Source organism: Enhydra lutris, unplaced genomic scaffold, assembly GCF_002288905.1.
Source record: "Enhydra lutris kenyoni isolate GAN:26980312 unplaced genomic scaffold, ASM228890v2 scaffoldscaffold21, whole genome shotgun sequence".
Taxonomy (NCBI): Eukaryota; Metazoa; Chordata; class Mammalia; order Carnivora; family Mustelidae; genus Enhydra; species Enhydra lutris.
In genome coordinates this window covers 26,151,380-26,170,432 of record NW_019154105.1, presented here as the reverse complement: position 1 = coordinate 26,170,432, position 19,053 = coordinate 26,151,380, and the positions used below count along the sequence as shown (strand labels likewise).

At 43.9% G+C, this 19,053-nt stretch overlaps 1 protein-coding gene across 2 annotated transcripts in view; it reads right to left on the bottom strand.

Annotated features, from left to right (window-relative positions):
• LOC111148925 (ligand of numb-protein X 1) overlaps positions 1-19,053 on the bottom strand; it is a 102,731-nt gene that overhangs the window by 9,235 nt on the left and 74,443 nt on the right. For both annotated transcript variants that reach the window (XM_022505722.1, XM_022505723.1), the window contains exons 5-7: positions 18,471-18,842; positions 7,070-7,204; positions 966-1,143 (exon numbers count right to left, since the gene is read on the bottom strand). In XM_022505722.1, coding sequence (XP_022361430.1) covers positions 966-1,143; positions 7,070-7,204; positions 18,471-18,842 — 685 coding nt within the window. The remainder of the gene's footprint in view (positions 1-965; positions 1,144-7,069; positions 7,205-18,470; positions 18,843-19,053) is intronic.

Genomic DNA, 19,053 nt, shown 5'->3' with positions numbered 1-19,053 from the left:
CTACCCAATCCTCTGCTTGCATTCTCTCGCAAACAAATCACTTCTTGGTGACCTTCATCCTTCCCCACCCAGGTGCTGGGGTGAAAAGGAAGAACAAGACAGTCACAAACACATACCTCTCCTACCTTCAATTTCTATTCTCTTATCTCTCTCCTGATCTTCTGCCTCCACTGAATATCCTCTTTTTCACACAGAATAGCCATAGCAAGAGTGAAAAGATAGGAAGAGACATATGGGAAAGGCTTGGAGTCCTGCCTGACCCCAGAAGATGCACTGTTAGGTTGGCCAAAGAAATCCCTCCCCATGCTACCCCTCCCGGCCCCATGGCTCCTCACACCGAGCAACTGTACTTTGGAAACTTCACATTCCTCTCTTGTATCTGAGCCCTTACATGCCAGAGCTGCTCAACCATCTGAACTAACCCTTCATGGAAATTGACAGTATCATTAAGGACACATATGTGACATCCCCTTCCTTCATTCAGAGTAGCCCGGGACACATAAGATTAATGGAACCTTCTTAACAGTGGGAAAGGACCTAGCATGGTACTTTCACTGAACAGTCATTGACTCAAACTCTATGAAAGAATGTCTCTCATCCAACCCATACACTGGAACAATTCATGAAGAGGTTCCTCACAGGACCAATCCTGCCAAGAACCACTTAGAAAGAATGGAACCAAATTATGCTATTTAGTTGAACTGTAGAGTTTCCCCCATTACTTGGCATATTTGCAGGTACTTGCCTTATTAGCAAGCCAAGCGGCCCACACCAACCCACACAAACTAAGGGGTGAAACCCAGTCCAGCTGCTATACTCAAACCAGTAATTGTCAGTGGGTAACAGAGGTCCTGGGCAGCTCAGCCTCTCATCCTCTCCTTAATTCTGGAAGCAGTGACCTAATCCAGCAAGCTGCTAACTCATTTTAACCCCCCGCTGCCCCAGTACCTGAAGTGTCCTTTTACCTGTTTTTATTCTTCCATCTCTGCTTATGACTCCCCCAGGCTCAACACTGATGACGTAGATAGGCAAATCCCATTCCCTATGTGACGCCCCGCCTGCCACGGTCATGCCGAGAGATTCGCTGGGGTCTTTTCGGACACTTACCACCTTCTCATGGCAAGTGACCACAGGATGGAGGGGCTAAAGGCACAGACAGAAAAACAAACATAGCACATCGGCTCACAAGATGGCTTGCGTTTTCTACATACAAAAACTACCCAAGTCGGATAAATATATGACAATAGTCCTTGCAGAGAGAACCCTCGCTTTGCCTCCCACCCTCAGCAGAGAGGCATTATCCCAAATTCTACAGGCTGATTCCGAGAAAGTTTACATTTCAAATGGGAATGGAAAAAATGGAAGAGGAACAGGTTGGAGATCACTGGAGAAACAGTAAACACGCAAAGTGAACTGCACCCCAAATTTTTCAGGTGACTCATTTATTCCTGATAGTAGTATCATAAAAGTCTTGTCATTCTTGAGTATCAGGATTTTTTTCTAAGTTAAAAAAAAATAACCATATTTTAATTAAATAGTCTCAGTTTAATTTAGGTGGGGAGTCAATTATAGAACTCCCTAAAGAAAAATAATGGATTTTGTAGATGTTCCACTCTAAAAAACACTCTACTAACTGGGCTCCCTCCAATTAGCATCTTCCCTCTTACTTCAGCATTTCTAAGTAATATGCAGTTTTACCCTTTGGTTTTATTGCATAAAAATATAGTATACACATTGTATAGCATATACTGAGGACCAACTTTTGAAAAGCAAGTAAGAGAACTCTGATTTTGGTTCAACAGCTTTAAACGAAAAACATTCAAAGCTACCCACAGTATTATCTTGAAGCAATAAGACAGTCAAGGGCACTGTTTATCAATGAATACAGATCAACATATAATTTTCTAAAAATGTTTTCTCCCTGCTTGTGCAGTGACCTCGGGGTATAAGTGGGAACATGCACTGCAAATAAATATTTGTAACACTTGATCAGACCTCAGAAAAGTCTATAGCTCAAAACACAGCTTACAGTTGTATCTAAAGAAAGAAAATTAAATCAAAATCAGGGTACAAAACAAAGTGTAAGTATACTACCTTTTGTTTTAAAAGAGGGAGGAGAATTTGTATTAATATTTGCATTTTCATGAAGACACTCTGGAAATAAGAAAGTGCCTTTATGGGCATGGAGGTGGGGACCAGACAGATCAAGCATGATAATTAAACTTCTGTAAAGTTGATGGTTAACATCATAGAGAACTATTGCCTGCACGCACAAGAGTCCATTTTTAATACTTCATTATGAAGATAAGCCTAGGTTTTTTGTTCATTTATATCTCATGATTTTCTATGGTATCTAAGTACTCATGCCTGTTTTAATGGCCTTATTGTATCCAGTAATAGCCTGTTACTATTATATCCCTAGCACCGGAGGCAGCATTTAGCACATTAAGGATGGTAACTCTGTTTGTCAAATAAATGGATGGTTAAATTACAAGTTGCCACAAATTGTTTTTGGTAGTAAATACTGAATCAGGAATTGCAAATTATTATGGCCAAGGCAAATGTTACAATTAGTACTTGTAAGGTCTCCATTGTATGTCTCTGTAAACCCCAGAACCTCGAAGAGACTCTTTATCAGAAGTGAATTATAAACTGAAATGGGATCTTCTTCAGGGCAAAGTTTCCAAATAAGACAAATAAGTAACAGTATGAACACAGTGGTCCTAGCACTCCAGAGTCGTTCTGGAGGCACTCTCTAGGTCCATTCTCAGTATGTGATTTTTTTCTTCCACAGAGCAGTTATACCCGGCAGGTCTCCTCCTATAATCACAGACATCGCTCAGAAGAGCCCTACTTGAAGATGCAGGCAGGTCTGAAATGCCCCCAGTGCCGGGCAAAGTTCTAAACTAGGGACTCCTACTGGCTGCTCTGTTCCTCCGGCTCGTTCCTGGGGATGTTCATAAAGCATTTACTCCTGATTTTCACAAAGAAGGGTTTTGTTTTCTTCCATTATTTCCACATGGAAGCCAGGGATATTGGAGGGGTAGCTCCCAAGGTAATGTCTAAAACACAGTATGGTAATCCTCTGGAAAACAAGGACACCTTTTCCCATTAAAAAATATATGTGTACACACACACACACACACACACACACGCACACACACATGCACGCACGCATGCACACATGGTCTATTGCATTCTTAAGCAGCTGCCTAGTACTTCTTCACGTGGCTCTGTCCTATCCCCCCGCTGATGACCATTTTGGTTGTTTATACGTCTCCTGCAAAATTAAACAGTGTCACTGTGAACATCCTTAGACACATATCTCGTGCACTTGTGTAAATATTTCTTTGGGCTAATGTCCTCAAAGTACAACTGCTAAATCAAAGGCCCTGGGCATTTTACATTTCGATACATATGAAATAGTTTGATCACGTATAATTTCACCAATACCTTGTGAACATGTTGATTTCCCACATCTGCCAATATTGAGTTTTATCAATATTTATAATATTTGTCCAGAGGAAGATTCCAATAATTCAACTGACTTTCTAGGTAGTAAGTTTAAACACGCATTATTGTTATTCGGATCTCTAACAGTAATATCATTGGAGATCGTATAATACCATCACCACTCAATGCTCCCCCAGCTTCATTTACGAAGTGGGGGAGAATGCCCACGTAGGGCACTCCTGTGACCAAAGAAACACCTTTGATCTGAGAATATTTTGTTTAAAAAAATGTGTCAGTGGGGTGCCTGGGTGGCTCAGTGGGTTAAGCCTCTGCCTTCGCCTCAGGTCATGATCTCAGAGTCCTGGGATCGAGCCCCACATCAGGCTCTCTGCTCAGCAGGGAGCCTGTTTTCCCCTCTCTCTCTGCCTGCCTCTATGCCTACTTGTGATCTCTGTCAAATAAATAAATAAAATCTTTAAAAAAAGACCAAAAAACCCCCAAAAATCTGTTTTAAAAAAATGTATCAGTAAATCCATCTGAAAGTAGCAAAATCACATATCTTATGAAATACTCCAGAAATGGCTTCTCACCCACTACACCAGTTAATAAAAATAAGTGTGTCTCTAATTATTTTGTTGTGAGTAAATATTCCTTGAATAATGTGCAATTTGGCCACATATTCCTTGAGGAAAGGGAAAGAAATATTCATTATCTACTTAAATGTGTCCAGACAGAAAAACTGAGACTCAATGTTAAAATGAAACTGATCAGTGAACCCCAGCTGGCCGGGGCGGCGGGGGGGGGGGGGGGGGGGGGGGGGGGCGGGAGGTGGGATTGGCAACTGAAACCCCAGATATCTGACTAAATCTGTGATCTCCCACCACACTACTCTACTTTGGGAGGTCATGTTTTAACACGTGATAAAAATTAACCTATCAATTTTCAGACAACTGTCAGAAAAATACATGAAAGGACCCGTTCCTCAATTTTCCAGGAACAGTTTATCTCACTGACTACAGAACTCAACTCAAACCCAATTCTGCCCAATAAAATACATGACAAATAAGACTCGGAGGCTGAAACCTACGTGCTCCTGGCTGCACGGATTGGTTAGTTCTGAATGTGAGTTCCTGGAGAGCGGAGTCTTCTTGCACACTTGTCCAGGGCTTTACCCAGCAGCCTTGCTGTGCTGACCAAGGAGAGGTTTCAAGCACCTGAGGGATCCACACAAAAGCCTGGGCTCCCCAAACGGAAAACATGTCCTTTGTCTTGTGTTTCTGACAGCTGTCTGCCTTCCCCACCAGAGAAACCCATGTTAGCAATGGAAAGCCCAAGTACCACCCTTCCCACGCTGAGTGGCCTGACTCTGGTCGGAAAGAGAGTTAAATACGAAAGAGATCTTCTTTTCCATCTGGGTTTTCTCCCAAGCCCCCTTCCCTCCTTCGGAGAGCTCAGGATGTTCCCTAATGTTCAAAAACACAATTTAGTATGAACTAATTCAAGTAGATTCAAAAACATCATGGACACCAGTCTTCTTATCACTTAGCTATAAAAATACAAACTTCATAGAATATTGGGATTTTTAAAATAAAACCTTTTAGACTCATTTTTTAAAAAAGTATAAAGATGAACATAATGACCTACCCTTGTGCCTTATAACCCAGCATCAGAAATACAGTTTCCATTCTAGTTGAGGTCTCCCTGGGATTTCTCTCTGGTCACCTTCCCTTTCCTCGTCCACGGAGGTAGCCACACACCTACATTTGATGCCTGTTTGTCTTTAACTTTTCAGTTGGCTACAAACTTTTCTGTCTCACAAGTCTTGGTTTGCCTTCTTTGGTATTTCTCTGACTCATTTAAGCTAGTCCTACTTTCAAAAAGCCATGTTGTTTCCTAGATAAAACAAAGCTTAGTGGGATCATAAAAACCTAAATCATCAAAGAGCCACATGTCTTCATTTTATTTTAAATAGGCCCTGTGTGTGTGTGTGTGTGTGAGGGCATCTCAAAAGGCAGACAGAACCATAAGTTAAAAAGAAAACGTTACAATTTCCCACCAGGCCAGTTTGTTCTGTATGTTTTCCAGGAATTAGATACATGACAGAGCCTGCAGCAAAACTTTGAACAGCTCATTCTGGCTGTTTTGCATGATTCGTGGTGGTTAGGTGGAAGGGATTGTAGACCCACAGTGCTGATGGAAGCCTCATGCTTAGTGGTTTAATGAGCTGGAATACAATATGGTCTAGTTAATCCAACTATAATTAGTTAATTAATTAGATTAAGCTAATAAACTAGTTTTCCATTAATAAATACAATTAGTTTAATTTAAACACACTAATGGTATTTACTAGTCAAAGACCCCTGGGAGTCCTTATCCATAAAATGTTTTAGCAGGAGTTGCCTGCTCTGTCTAGATTGCTGTAAATAAGCCTGAAATGTATGGATTTATGGGACATGGCTGGCTAGCGGGCTGGGAAAAGGGGTGGAGGTGTGGACTTGTAGGCTGTGTCATTAACGGCATGTTTCAAAAATCAAGATTTTGAGTCTTGTTTCTGCATCCATGACTCAAAAACCCAAACTTGGGAGTTATTCCAAACTGAAACTCAGCCTGATGTGTTCTGATTGTTACAATAGGCATTCCTTAATCCCTCTTGCAAGATGAATGGGCTACCTAGAGTTTTTTCTTTTCTTTTTTTTAGTTATAAGTGATTTAATGGAATCAGATCTTAGGAGAACTGGCTAGAAACTCATTGCCATCACAATAGGGTGCCAACTAAGGCTTTGGGACTCTGATTTTGGGCTAAGCAAGGTCTGTGTTGCTTTACATAGCCATCCAATAGAGAGATTATGGCATTGCCTCTAATAGAAGACAAAGACCGAAGTACAAACTGGGTGAAGTCACCTCATTGAAAGAGAGGCTGCAAATTGCCGGTCTGAAGATACATTCAATATATAGACGCATTCTGCTTAATCCACACCATTTGATGTTATTTCTGAATTTAAGTGCTGTAAGATAGGGCATCTGTTTTCTGATTTGCCCCATTCCCCACCACTCCCTAATGTTACATGAACTTGAAGTGTTTATATTATCTTCCTGGGTTCTTCTGCAAAAACAAACATACTAAAGTTAGCAGAGGAATTAGTTTAATTTTTAATTAAAATAATTTAATTTTATGAAATATAATATGTAATTATAATAAATAATTTGATTTTTAATAAAATACTTTAATCTTCAGGCAGACTGGGAACTTCAAAAGTCAAAAGCCAAGCAAATCCCGTTTCATTTCAAAATGAATGAAAACAGTCCTTAAGTAAAATGACTGTTGGAAAAACATGACATCTATTTGGCTTTGACTTGAAACTATGTCTCCCTGTGAAGTCTGTAAGATCAGGTTTCAAAACTCTCCTGCACCTTCTTCCCTCTTGCTTGGATGGGAGACACCTGTTATCTCACCAGGTCCCGAGGATGGGACTTTAGGCTTTCTGTTTTACAGGACAAGTCAAACAGTGTTCAAGTGACGAAGTCCAGAGGTTACACTTAGAAATGGTAAAGTGTGCAGCCTTCCCAAGAAATCGCTTCCTGCAGGAGGAACAGACACACCCCAGCTGGGGCTCACCTTGGGAATGCTGATCCTGTCCCCTGGCCCTGGGGACCGGCTGCCGTTGCTGTTCCAGCCAGCATCCTGAATGATGTCAGGACTCTGCAGCCGAACCTGGCGGGACACGACGAGGTGGACACGCCTTTCACTGGCCTGGGAGAGGAGACACAGACATTAGCTACTCTCAGAGCTTCCAGCCAACACGTCGGCACCAGGGGCTTACCAAGATGCGAGTTGGAGTCTACTTTTACGGGAAAAAAATGGTGTCTAGTATTTCTCACAGCAGTCCCCATTTCGTAATTTGGCAAGAACATGAGAATTATTTCCTGTATCTTTACATCAGGGAGTGAAACCCGTTTCAAGGGGAAAAACTAGGAAAGGTTTGACTTAGGCAACAGACCTCATCAAACATTGTTATTTTTAAGGCATGGCTCATGGTGCGCAAGCCACATCTGAAGGACTTTTCAGATAGTACAGAGCATACAGTGTAAAGTCTAAAACCGAGACCAAAGGCAAATAATATAGAAAAAGGACGAGAGTTGTGGCCGCCACTCTACCACCACCAGAAGAGAAATCCTGCATCTACAGTGCTAGACACGTAGGCATGGGGAAGGATGAACGCTTGAGAGATACAAGGATGACGTCATAGGTTCCAATACAGCCTGATTCAAGGCCTTTGCCTTGAACCTTTATTTTTTTGTGACCATCACCAATTCTGACTTCTCTTCCTCTCTGCTATATACATTGACGCTTGCACAGAACATTCCAAACAGCAAATATATTGCTTACTGGGGAGGTCCACTCCACACCATAAATTTACAAATTGGCTTTCCGCCACAGACAAATGTCATGTCTGTTTGAGAGCATTTCTCATTTTTCCAGAACTGCTGACTACTGAAGCAGACAGAGGAGACCTTAGCCCTGTGAAATGTACATCAACCAAGCTCCCTGATGGCCCAGAGTTGATTAGAAAGGTCCCCAAGAAAGACTCGATCTGGGGACAAGGTGGAGAAGAGAGGAGTAAGTTTCTATGGTTCCTCTCTTAATCCCACCCCTTGACCTCTCACCCCAGCAGCTGAGATGGTCATTGACCTGCCTGCCTTTCTTCCTTTATAGATCTGGCTATCAGACCACGGAAAAATCAGGTCATGAAGGATGACCTTGTTTTTAAAATCTTAAGCAATCAGAGCCGCACCAATGAAATCAGATCCCCACGGCTGTCCAACAATAGCCAGCCCAAACCTTCACGGATTTGCATGCTAATATTAGCAAACATTTCTTTTCAGAGCTTTCTTGAAACTTAGGGTTCATGAACTGGGTAGCCATAAATCAGATGACATTTTAAAAACAACCTCTAAGAAGCATTAAGAGTGTCTGTTGGTGGGTGGTGGGCTAGTCAAGTGGACTTGTCTCTGTCACTCTGTAATCACAAAAATCCTACTGAACAGGGCCCAAAAAGCAAGTTCTAGTCCTTCACTCATGTTCCTTCACGTAAAGCCCAATCACCCCTTCTGCTGGTCTACCCGATCGTCATTTACATACCTTCCCTTGGCTGTTCACCTATCTTGAATTCCTTAGTGCCTCTTACCACCCACAGAGCTTGCAAAGGACAAAAATGACAGGCTCAGGAAACAATAATGAAGCAAGTGGACATGAAGAACTATGCTATGAGCCAACGAAACTCAATTCTTAGAGCAGTATTTCGTAATAATGTTTTTTTCTTTATACTGTAAGCCTTACTTATCCTAATGAGGTTATCGCTGGGAACTTTCTTGAAAAAAAAAAAATGACTAAGAGATAAGTGGCAAACACTCCAGTCAAAACTCCCAACTCCTGAGCCCAAATGTACTCCTTATCTTCAGGGAAGCTCCAATGTTTTGAAGGATCTCAGAGGGGGGGTTGTCTCTGGCCTGAGTAGGTACCCCATTCACTTGGCTCAGAGGCCATCACGTGACCTAGGCCCCTCATAAGAACTGAGGAAAATCTGAGACTTACACATCGAATCGGCTCGCCAGACAAAATTCAGAATGCCACGGAGCAGCTTGCGAGAGTTGTTTAATTCACATTTTCAAACACAAATTTCTCACCGGATTTTCAGATGCTGACTTTGGTAGTAAGTTGTTGGCAGGATCAATGCTCCAGTAAATAACCCTGGATCAGTTTCCTTAGAAATGAGTTCTCCTCAAGGCTGGGTCTGTGGCTCGTAACCAACCACCTTACTCTCAGGGAACTGCTCCGAGGGAGACTCTCGGAGGGATTCACTTTCTTTCCTGGTATTTGAAGTTGTCAGATGGAAAAGAGGCTAATGTGTTTGTACTGGCTTTAGCCCTTGGGAGCAGCTCGATTCAGTGTTGGGCAACAGCACTTCGCATCAGCAAGCCTGTCCTTTCTTGGCTGTGAATCTGGTGTGAGAAGGGGGGTGAGGGGAGACAAACTTCTCTATGGCGTGCCCCATCGTATGTGCCAGAAAGATGGGCGCAGTGGAGCCGTCAGCTTCAACACCACACTCGGAGGAAGAGCTTGCTACAAGACAGGGGTAGGACAGCCTCTCCCTTGCGTCTCTTGGAATGCTGGATTTGGGCCAAAGGAGTATTAAACAACTGGGGCTACCTTGAGTAGCAGACAAGGGCTAGAGGACAATATTTTTTGGGTAAAATTTCCTCTCTTCTCTCTCCCTTAAACATCCTCAATTTTCGAGGCAAACTCTGGACGTGGTCATTACCAGATTCACAGGCTGACTGCTCCACCTGCTTCGCCTTCCTCTTCCAAGAGCCCAAGCGTTAAATTCCCTCCCTCTTTTCTGTAGGTTAAGGGAAGCACTTCTGCTGGCCTTCGTGTTCTCCCCGGGGACCTTAGCTTACTGGGAGTGGTTCTGTCCCCACAGCTGACATGGGCTGACTGGGCCAGACACTGCACGAGGATCCCTATGGACACAGCTCCTGTCCTCTGTTTGTCCTACTTCAGGGACTGTTAGGAGCCGTGGAAGAGATATGCACTATGCATGGTAAGGGTCTCCAGGGTGGAACCAAGTACTTCCAGCCAAGGAAATAGGAAAAAATCTAATTATTCAGACAAAATCAAAGGGTGAAAACTGAGTAGCATTGACCATGATAAGGCTTGTCTTTTGAGGGGATGATGTCGGGACTATTTTTCTCTCTTCTTTTGAGAGGTGACTCAAGACAGCCAATAATATTTATATGACGGCACTAAGCAGAGGCCTCATCTATATGTAGCCCATTTAAAAAGAACAAAATCCCACCTCTCGTAACTGGAAGGAGGAGTCTGAAAGTGCTACGCTGACGCCTTGCGAAGCAAGCGTCCTGGGGCGGTCACGGTCACGTTCAGCCTGAGAATGGCTCTTCTCCCTACAAAAGCCACTGTGGCTAATAACAGGTCAGGATTCCACACAGATCAGAAACTTCACAGAACAGAGAAATGGAAAACAAAGATGCCACCACATAAGGCAGGAGAGGCATTTCGCAGAGCTGTACACTGGAACAGAGGGCCTCTTTCTACTATTCTAGCACTGCGTGGGGACACGCGATGGCGAACTAGGGAAGACCAAGAGGTGACAATGCACCTGTACTTGAAGGTGTGACCTTCCCACCGAGCCCAGGGCTCTACCTCTCTACCGTGAAAGAGGACTGAGTCAAACCACATGCATTATAGCATTTGCTGCTTTAAAAACATATATACGTATGTGTTTAAATAAAATGGGTTTTAACATCCTAAACCTGAAACAGGAAAATTCCAAGCTGGTAGGCATCCAGACTATTGCTCAGAGCAGGGAGACCATAAACACACAACCCTTCTTACACCAGTATGGGTCCACAGGCAACCCACGTTTGACTGGGAAGCCTCATTACAAAGACATCTGAGAGCTACAGTTGCATTTACAATAACATCAACTTGTCTTTCCTTAGTGTTCCGCCAACAAAGGCTTTAGTGAGCATTTCTTTAAAAATAATTCATCCTGCATCTACACTCCCTACTCATTTATTTTCCTGGGATCCCGGAGTCAGACAGTCTAGCTTTGATTTTCAATGTATAGTCGTAGGGACTTTTTTTTTCCTATACTATTCAGGGTTGCCTCATCTTAGCTTCTCTTCCATCAACTACTCAAGTATCTTTGTCAGTTCATCTATCTTGAGCTCACAATGCCCTGGGAAATTGGGGACCACTGGTTCCACATCATTAAAAAGCCACATATATGGAAGAGATGTCAGACATCATCTAATCCAACATTCTCTCTGTAACCCATGCTTCAGTTTCCCTGCAAAATCCTTGCCATGTTGTCACACGGCTCATGCTTCCGTGCCTCCAATGACCGTGGACTCACTGTGTCCCAAGGCATTGTGGGCCATTCTTTGCACTAATTAGAAAGTTTGTCCGTAGGCTGAGCTAAATGTGCCATTTTCTTGCTTGCCCATTGGCTCCAGTCATACCCTCTTGGGAAGCCCCAAATCAATTTCCATGGAACAATCTTATGTGAAGATAAGGCTCACTGTTCTCCATTAGCTCTTCTCCTTTCCAGGTCAACTATTTCTACTTTCTTTAATATTTCACGTGTTTTCAAGTCATCTCAAAAGGTTGATAAACTCTGGACTCCCTCTAATAAAGTTGAGCAGGGTATGTGTGTGTAGGATTGGACCCAATACAGAGGAGTCTCTTTGCTAATGGACCAGCTGTACCCAAGACCTCAGTGATGGGGTTCCCATCTTGCCATGTCATACGTTCATAGGGGATAAGCTCTGTGAAGCCAAGAGCTCCATAGATGTCAGTCTTCATTATTAATGTCTAATTAAAAGATGACAGGGAGGCTCCCAGGACCTCACTTAGGGACACCTTTACATCAGCACAGACTAGCTCTGGGATCATGCATGGCGCATAGACCCTGCATGGCGATACGGACCACAGGAGGCATCAAAACCATCACCGGGTGATAGACTAGAAAAATACCAAAGTCAGCAGTCATTTGTTGACCTGGCACCATACCACACAATGAGGTTCAGAGAGTCCTTGCCCTACCCCTCTCTTCCAGCGAGCAAAGGAAATTGAGAAAAATGCCTCTCACTGAGCCAAAACTTGGAGGAAACAGAACCCCAGAACAAGCTAATGGTGCACTGTAAGCAGAGAGTTTCTAGAAAATGAGCTCGGCGCAGGCAAACCTGGGGCACACTGATCTGGTCACCATTGAAACATTAGTTCCCAGCATAGCACCTGGTGCATTCTTAAAAGAATTCGAGAATATCGCCTGCCGGAGAGGCAGCAGCTACTTCAGCGAGTGAAGAGCAGCCAGAGACCGGCCAAGGGAAAAGGAAACTCAGGAGGCTTTGAGGAAAAGTGGTGAATTGGACCTTAGGATTTGATCAGGGTAGGAAAAGATCAGAGACAGAAATCTGGGCTACTTTCCCTCTTGCCTGTAGCTTCATACTCATCCTTCTGCTCCCAGAAGCACATCTTATTTATTTATTTATTTATCTATCTATCTATCTATCTATCTATTTATTTATTTATTTATTTGACAGACAGAGATCACAAGTAGGCAGAGAGGCAGGGAGAGAGAAGGAGAAGCAGGCTCCCTGCTGAACAGAGAGCCCAAGTGGGGCTCGATCCCAGGACCCTGAGATCATGACCTGAGCCGAAGGCAGAGGCTTTAACCCACTGAGCCATCCAGGCGCCCCAGAAGCACATCTTTTAAGGGTTAAGATGTTAATGATGATAATTTGATGTACACAGGGTCACACAGAGGTCAATGACAAGGTCAAAATAAGAATTTAGTTCTGGAATTCTCTTGGCTGCTGATTGCCAAGTTATCAGAATGATCCAAGTCCTTTGCCTCAAACATCGTTTCTTTTAGGGTATCTATAAGCTACTCTCGTGGTTGATTCTGGTCCGTGGTGTTTAAAAAAAAAAATGCATGCACAGGGATATTTTGAGTTGGAGGAAAGGCAGCAAAGCCTCAAGATTCCTTAATATTAAAAAAAAAAAATAGATTCCCGAATATTTGCCATGTGGAACTGAGCATGGGATTCACTCACAAATTTTGAAGCCAAAAAGCTGTACAATTTACCAAGCCAGCTTTATCACGAGTGCGTGAAATGTAGAGCCCTGTATAAAAATCACCTGGACTTTAAGAATTCAGCTCAAGGAGACGGTTTTTACATTCATGTATTCTTTAGCCTTTGTATTAAATTTATTACGATGCCATGTTAAGAAAATGGGTTTACATGGGAATTTGACTCTGTATTAGCAGCACTGATATGTAAAAAGCACATTGATCTATCAGGTTTTGTTTCACTGGCCGTTCTTACTGGCTCCAAGGGATCAAAGTTCTGTCTTTTTTTCAGTTGTGCAGAACTCGAAAGCTGGAATCACGTACTCAGAACACATGTAGGTAATACGAGTCGTTCATTATTTACTTTCTGGCTCTGTCTAGAGGCTGCTCACGTCCTTTTGAAAAGTTCGAAGAGCCTGGTTGTCGGTTGTTCTTTGATAAAATAACTTCTCATTTAAATATTAATTCATGCAAAGGAAACAAAAACTCATACCTATGTAAGTATTAATGAAAACCTACAGGTTATCATCCCCTCTACAAACGACTTTGATTTTTTTTTTTTTAAGCTTCTGCCTCAAGTCTGGGAGTTGCCTAGGGAAAAAAAGGCACAGGAAGGAGACTCAAATTTGAAATCCGAAATTACTTTCTTCATTTCTTAATTGTCTGTATTTGAACTTCCAAATACATTTGAACTCACAGACCCAGAATTGCAGACATAGGAGAGCATCTCAGAATAGGCATAGTTTTGTCAGCATAAATCATTCCCACACTGGTAAGTGGGCAGAGATGCAATCTTTTTTTTTTTTTTTAATTTGTCAGAGAGAGAGAGAGAGAGAGAGAGAGAGAGAGAGTGGCAGGCAGAGGGAGAAGCAGGCTCCCCAGCAAGCAAGGAGCCCAACACAGGGCTCAATCCCTGGACCCAGGGATCATGACCTGAGCCAAAGGCAGATGATTAACCCCTGAGCCACCCAGGTGTCTCTCTGACAAGGATTCTAGACATGGTGGTCAAAAAATTGAGAAATTAGGGACACCTGGGTGGCTCAGTGGGTTGAGCCTCTGCCTTTGGCTCAGGTCATAATCCCAGAGTCCTGGGATCCAGTCCTGCGTGGGGCTCTCTGCTCAGCGGGGAGCCTGCTTCTCCCTCTCCCTCTCTCTGCCTGCCTCTCTGCCTGCTTGTTATCTCTCTCTGTCAAATGAATAAATAAAATCTTTAAAAAAATTAAGAAATTGACAATGGAGAAAAATAAAGTTGTGCCAAATTTATTGGAGTCAATTGCTCTATATTTGAAGCTTCTGTCTCCTTAGGCTTTTCCTCCTAAAGGAGTCTGACTCACTCCTGCTATGACACCCGGGACTGCTGAGTAAGTGGGGGTTAGGACTCTACATATGTAAATTGGTCAAATTTAAAACAATTGTGGCTTCTCTGTAATAACTTTTCCCTGAAATAATGGAGAAAAAGGCAAAAGTGTGGTACTGTGGGAGAAAACATGCCCAGAAGGACATGTTGTCTGGGAATTTCTTTCTAAGGCAAGTATGATTCATGGAGGAGATACACGAAGGCCAGGCAGCCAAGGATTGGTTGGTAACTTGAGTCTCCACGTTTGAAGGGTATTAAGTTTAATTCCCCCAGCCTGGTGTGTGTTACAAGTATCACATAAATAAAATCTGCTCTTGAGATTGCTTAACTGGATTTTCCCAGCACTCTACTTTTTCCACTTCTTTTCCAACAAGCTTTGCCCAAGCCTTTAAAAGAATTTTTTGTTTCCCTTTTCCCCTGCTTCTAAAGCACGTTGGCTTTGTTTAATAAGCAGAAGACTCTTAGGAAGTCCCGCTGTTAGGCAAGATTTTACTTCATAAATTTACTTTCTCAGGGACGAAATTTTCCCTCTTCTGTTATTAATCTACAAAAGTAGAATGCCACATGTAATCAAAATTTTTCCAAATGGCATGAGTAAGGGAGTTTTTCTTGTGCCTGTTGCAAAGCAAGTAGTTGGCAGGCTCTAGAACGTGAGCCGCACGGACTGACCTACAGAGGGAGTTGACAAATACAACATGAGAAAGAAAACTGATGATGGCCTCAAAGTCTAGTTCCAAAGTGGGGTGCGGGGGGGGGGGCAATCATGTTTACAGTGCAGTTTACTCATGACGAAAAAAAGGATTCTGTTCTGTGGGTTCATGTTTCCATAAATGTTGTCTATTTTCTTTTCTCACCATTGACACACGCAGTCTAAAATCACCTGCTAAATGCCAACTTCACGGCATCTGAGATCAGGGACAGGAATATATTCCAAGCTCCACAAGGCCGGGAACCATGTCAGTCTCGTTTACCTGTGTACCGCACACCTGTCGGCACCTAGAAGGTGCTCAACCAATAAGAACCAAACAAATTCGAGAGGAAAAGATGTAGAAATTCCATCTTGGGGACAAATGGCATGTGAAAGTAGAACTGGTGTTTGTCCTTTGGTAAATGGTGTGATGAAAAATCCCTAAGAGATGGAATTCATGTATAAATGCTATCTTCTGTATATTGACATTTTTATAACTTGACTCAATGTATTCATTCCGCAAATATTTATCGAGTGTCCATTCTTGCCAGGCATTTCTCTAAGTGCTTGAGATACAATACTCTACTGTATTATTCCATACTAGGCCAACTGGAAATAAAGTAATTAGTTGGCAGGAAAAAATAAAGCAAATTAAATGAAAGATATAGAGCTGGGGGTGGTGAGAGCAGCTATTTTAAGTGGCATTGTCAATGAAGGCCTCTCTGAGGTGAGAACTGAGGAGACTGGAAGGAAGCGTGGCAGTGAGAAAGACATTTGGAATGCTCTTCCAGTCAGAAGGATGTGAGAACATCAGCCTTGAGGTGAAAAAGGTCTTGTAATTCTCGAGAAGCAATAGCAAGAAGGTGGTGTGACTGAGCATGGGAAGGCAAGGGTAGGAATACTAGAAATCCTCTATTTTGCTTAAGAAATGAAGCTAGAAAGGTAACTAAAGCCCAAATTACACATGGCTCTGAAGGCTACTGTTAAGATTTGGAAATTTTACTCTGTCTTAGGAAGCATCAGGGAGCTGAGCAGGAGTGACACAATGGGACTGACTTGGCAAATGGCCGTCTAACTGCCGTGCAGAGTGCAGAGGTAGAGAATCAGGGTGGAGGCCAGGAGGCCAGCTGGGAGGTCTCCCACAGAGCCCCAGGGCCGTCGGTAGCATGGCTGAGGGAGGCCGTGGAGGTAGTGAGAAATGGATTACAATGAGAGCATATTGAAGAGAGTAAGAAATTTGGCCCAAATCACTGGGCAAATGGCACCATTTCTAGAGACTGGAAAAGGCTGAGGAAAGAACAGGTTTGACAAGGAGGAAGCAGAAGTCAAGGATTTGGTTTTAGACATTAAAGTTGAGATGCCTTTTAAATATCCACGTGGAGATACCAAGTCGGCAGTTGGTCATGTAGGTGTGGTGCTCAGAGAAGAAGTTGAAGCTGGGTGTAAGGACTTGGAAATAGACCGCACAACTCCGGAGGGGAAGTGCCTCTTGTACCTCTGACCTTTTCCACCTGCTCCACAGACTATGGCCTCAGGGCCCGTTATGCAGTTAAACATCCACCACATTCAGAATCACCCTGAAAGCAGGACACCACCAAGAGCCACAGCCCAGGGGCAAGATACCACATGTGCTTCCTATCCTGGGAGACAAAGGAAGTAGGGTAAGTCCCCTTGTACTCTTTACCTCAGGCTGTCCACCCGTAAAGGGACAGTATCATACACTTCTAGGTTCTCCCTGAAGAGGAGGGAGAAGATACAGTACACGTGACAGTGAAGAGTTGTCCACACCTGGAAGAACTCTATGGCGGGAACCCAGGGCAGGGAGACTTGCCTGCGCTTAGGTGATCAGGTTCTAGAAAGCAGGCTCTGTGTTCTGACTATCATCTTCTGTGGAACTTGGTACAATTTCACTCAATCACTGTTGACTTGCTATCTTCTCTTGAAGCGCGAACACTTGAGTCACTGAGAGCAAGCTGACGCAACATGCCAGGTAATTCACAAATGCTTTGTGAGATAAGGCCTCAAATCTGGCCCCTCTCCTATCAGCTCTCTGCCACTTTGAGAGAGATCTAGAAAATCATGTCACTCCCTTGGCCTTGAGGACATCCCACGGCCTTGAGGATAAAGTCTGAACTTAGCATGGCTCGTAAAACTCCATAGGATCTGATCCTTCCCTCCCAATCTGGCTTTGTCTGTGACCGCTTTTTCTTAATATACACCAGGCTCCAGGTGTTAATGCTTTCCCTAACCAGCTTTCAGGGAAATGTTCTTTTGTGGTGTGTCCCCTTAAAATGGCCCTCGCTGCCTTGTCTACCTAGAGAACTTCTACTGATTCCTCAAAGTCCCAGTCAAGATCTTCTCTGTAAAGAATTCCTAAGCCCATGCAAGCAAAAATCTCTCCTTCATTTGAAACAACACTGTACTTAATTTCTCCATGAGAATGCTAACACACAATATGGCAATTACTTACAGAAAGTACATCCCCTGGACTAGATTGTGGGCTCCTTTGAGAGAAGAGCTGAGAGGCCATCATCTCTGTGTTCTCTGTACCTGACACATGGTGAGGTGAGCAGCAGAAACTTAATACATCTTGGCTAAATGAAGTGAATAACGAAGACTGTCCTTCTAAGAATAAAGATGGCAACTCACTAAACAGCAGAAAAAAACATGGTGACCCAGCCAAAGGCAACAAGATACATGCTAGGGCTTGATGATGCTATGCCAGTCAGGAACGTGAATTAATATGAACCAATGTCAGGCTATTGGGAACATAATTTGTATCCCTCTCTTTTTAGGGGCCTTGTCCTAGATTCATATTTGAGTTCCCACAGGCTTTCTGAGGAGGCTGAACTCATGGAGACGCGGCTTAGCCTTAGCCAATCCCATAGTGGTCTCTGTCCACGGGATTCCTGGAAGGTAGAGGGCACAGCTTCTTATGGGAGTTAGTACATCTGGATGTCTAGGATATGTCCAGAATGCATCCGAATGACCCCTGGGTCTGCAAATAACACCCTGGGTATAGGCATGACTCAGCCCTGCGGATCTTAAGTGATCTTAACCTGGTCAGGTTGCAGCATATAACCCTGAGGGTCTATAGGCCGTCAGATTGTACGGCAACATTTAGGGAATGTCCATGACCTTGAGACACATCATTTGCTTGAGTAATGCTCTTACCTGCCCCTTCAATTCTGGCTCCCGGAAAGGGAGCCACCGCATGTCACACATGGTAGTAACAGGGCCGGTAGGTCAGGGTAACGAGCATCCCACTCATGCTGGCAGTTTCTAGCCAGGATCTTGGCAATGACCGTGGACTCACCTGGATCAGCTGAGCTGCGCTTTCTGGGCTGCCGTACCGAAGGTCGTGTCCGTTGATGGCTAACACTCGATCGTTCTCTTCCAGCTGTCCGTGTCGGTCTGCCACACCACCGTTCAACACGTTGAAGATGAACACCCCAGGCTCATCCACCCTGCGCACCAGTTTTATTCCAAGCTGCTCCTCGGGGCTGCTTTTGTTGAGAATCACGTGGAAATTGTCATCGCGGGGACCGTAGGCGTCCAGTGCCTGTCCGCCGCTCCTGCTTTGGAACTTCTGCTCCCGCAGCACAGTGAGACGCAGCACCTGGCACGGCTGCCGCAGGAGGCGCAGCGCGTAGTTGTGAGGCACGTTGCTGATGTCCATCCCGTTGACCTGGATGGGGCGGGGGGTGGGGGGCATCGGATGCTAGAGCGGATCAGCCAGCTCCGCCCGCCACAACCCTTCCCAGAAGGTCCAAGCCCACAGCATCAGCAGCACCATTCCTTAAACACTGCTCTGGTCTGTCACCTCCTCTGTCCCCATCTCCAGGTAACCCCACCTCCCGACATTCCTTCTAGCCTTGCTTTCCTTTTGTTACCCGCAC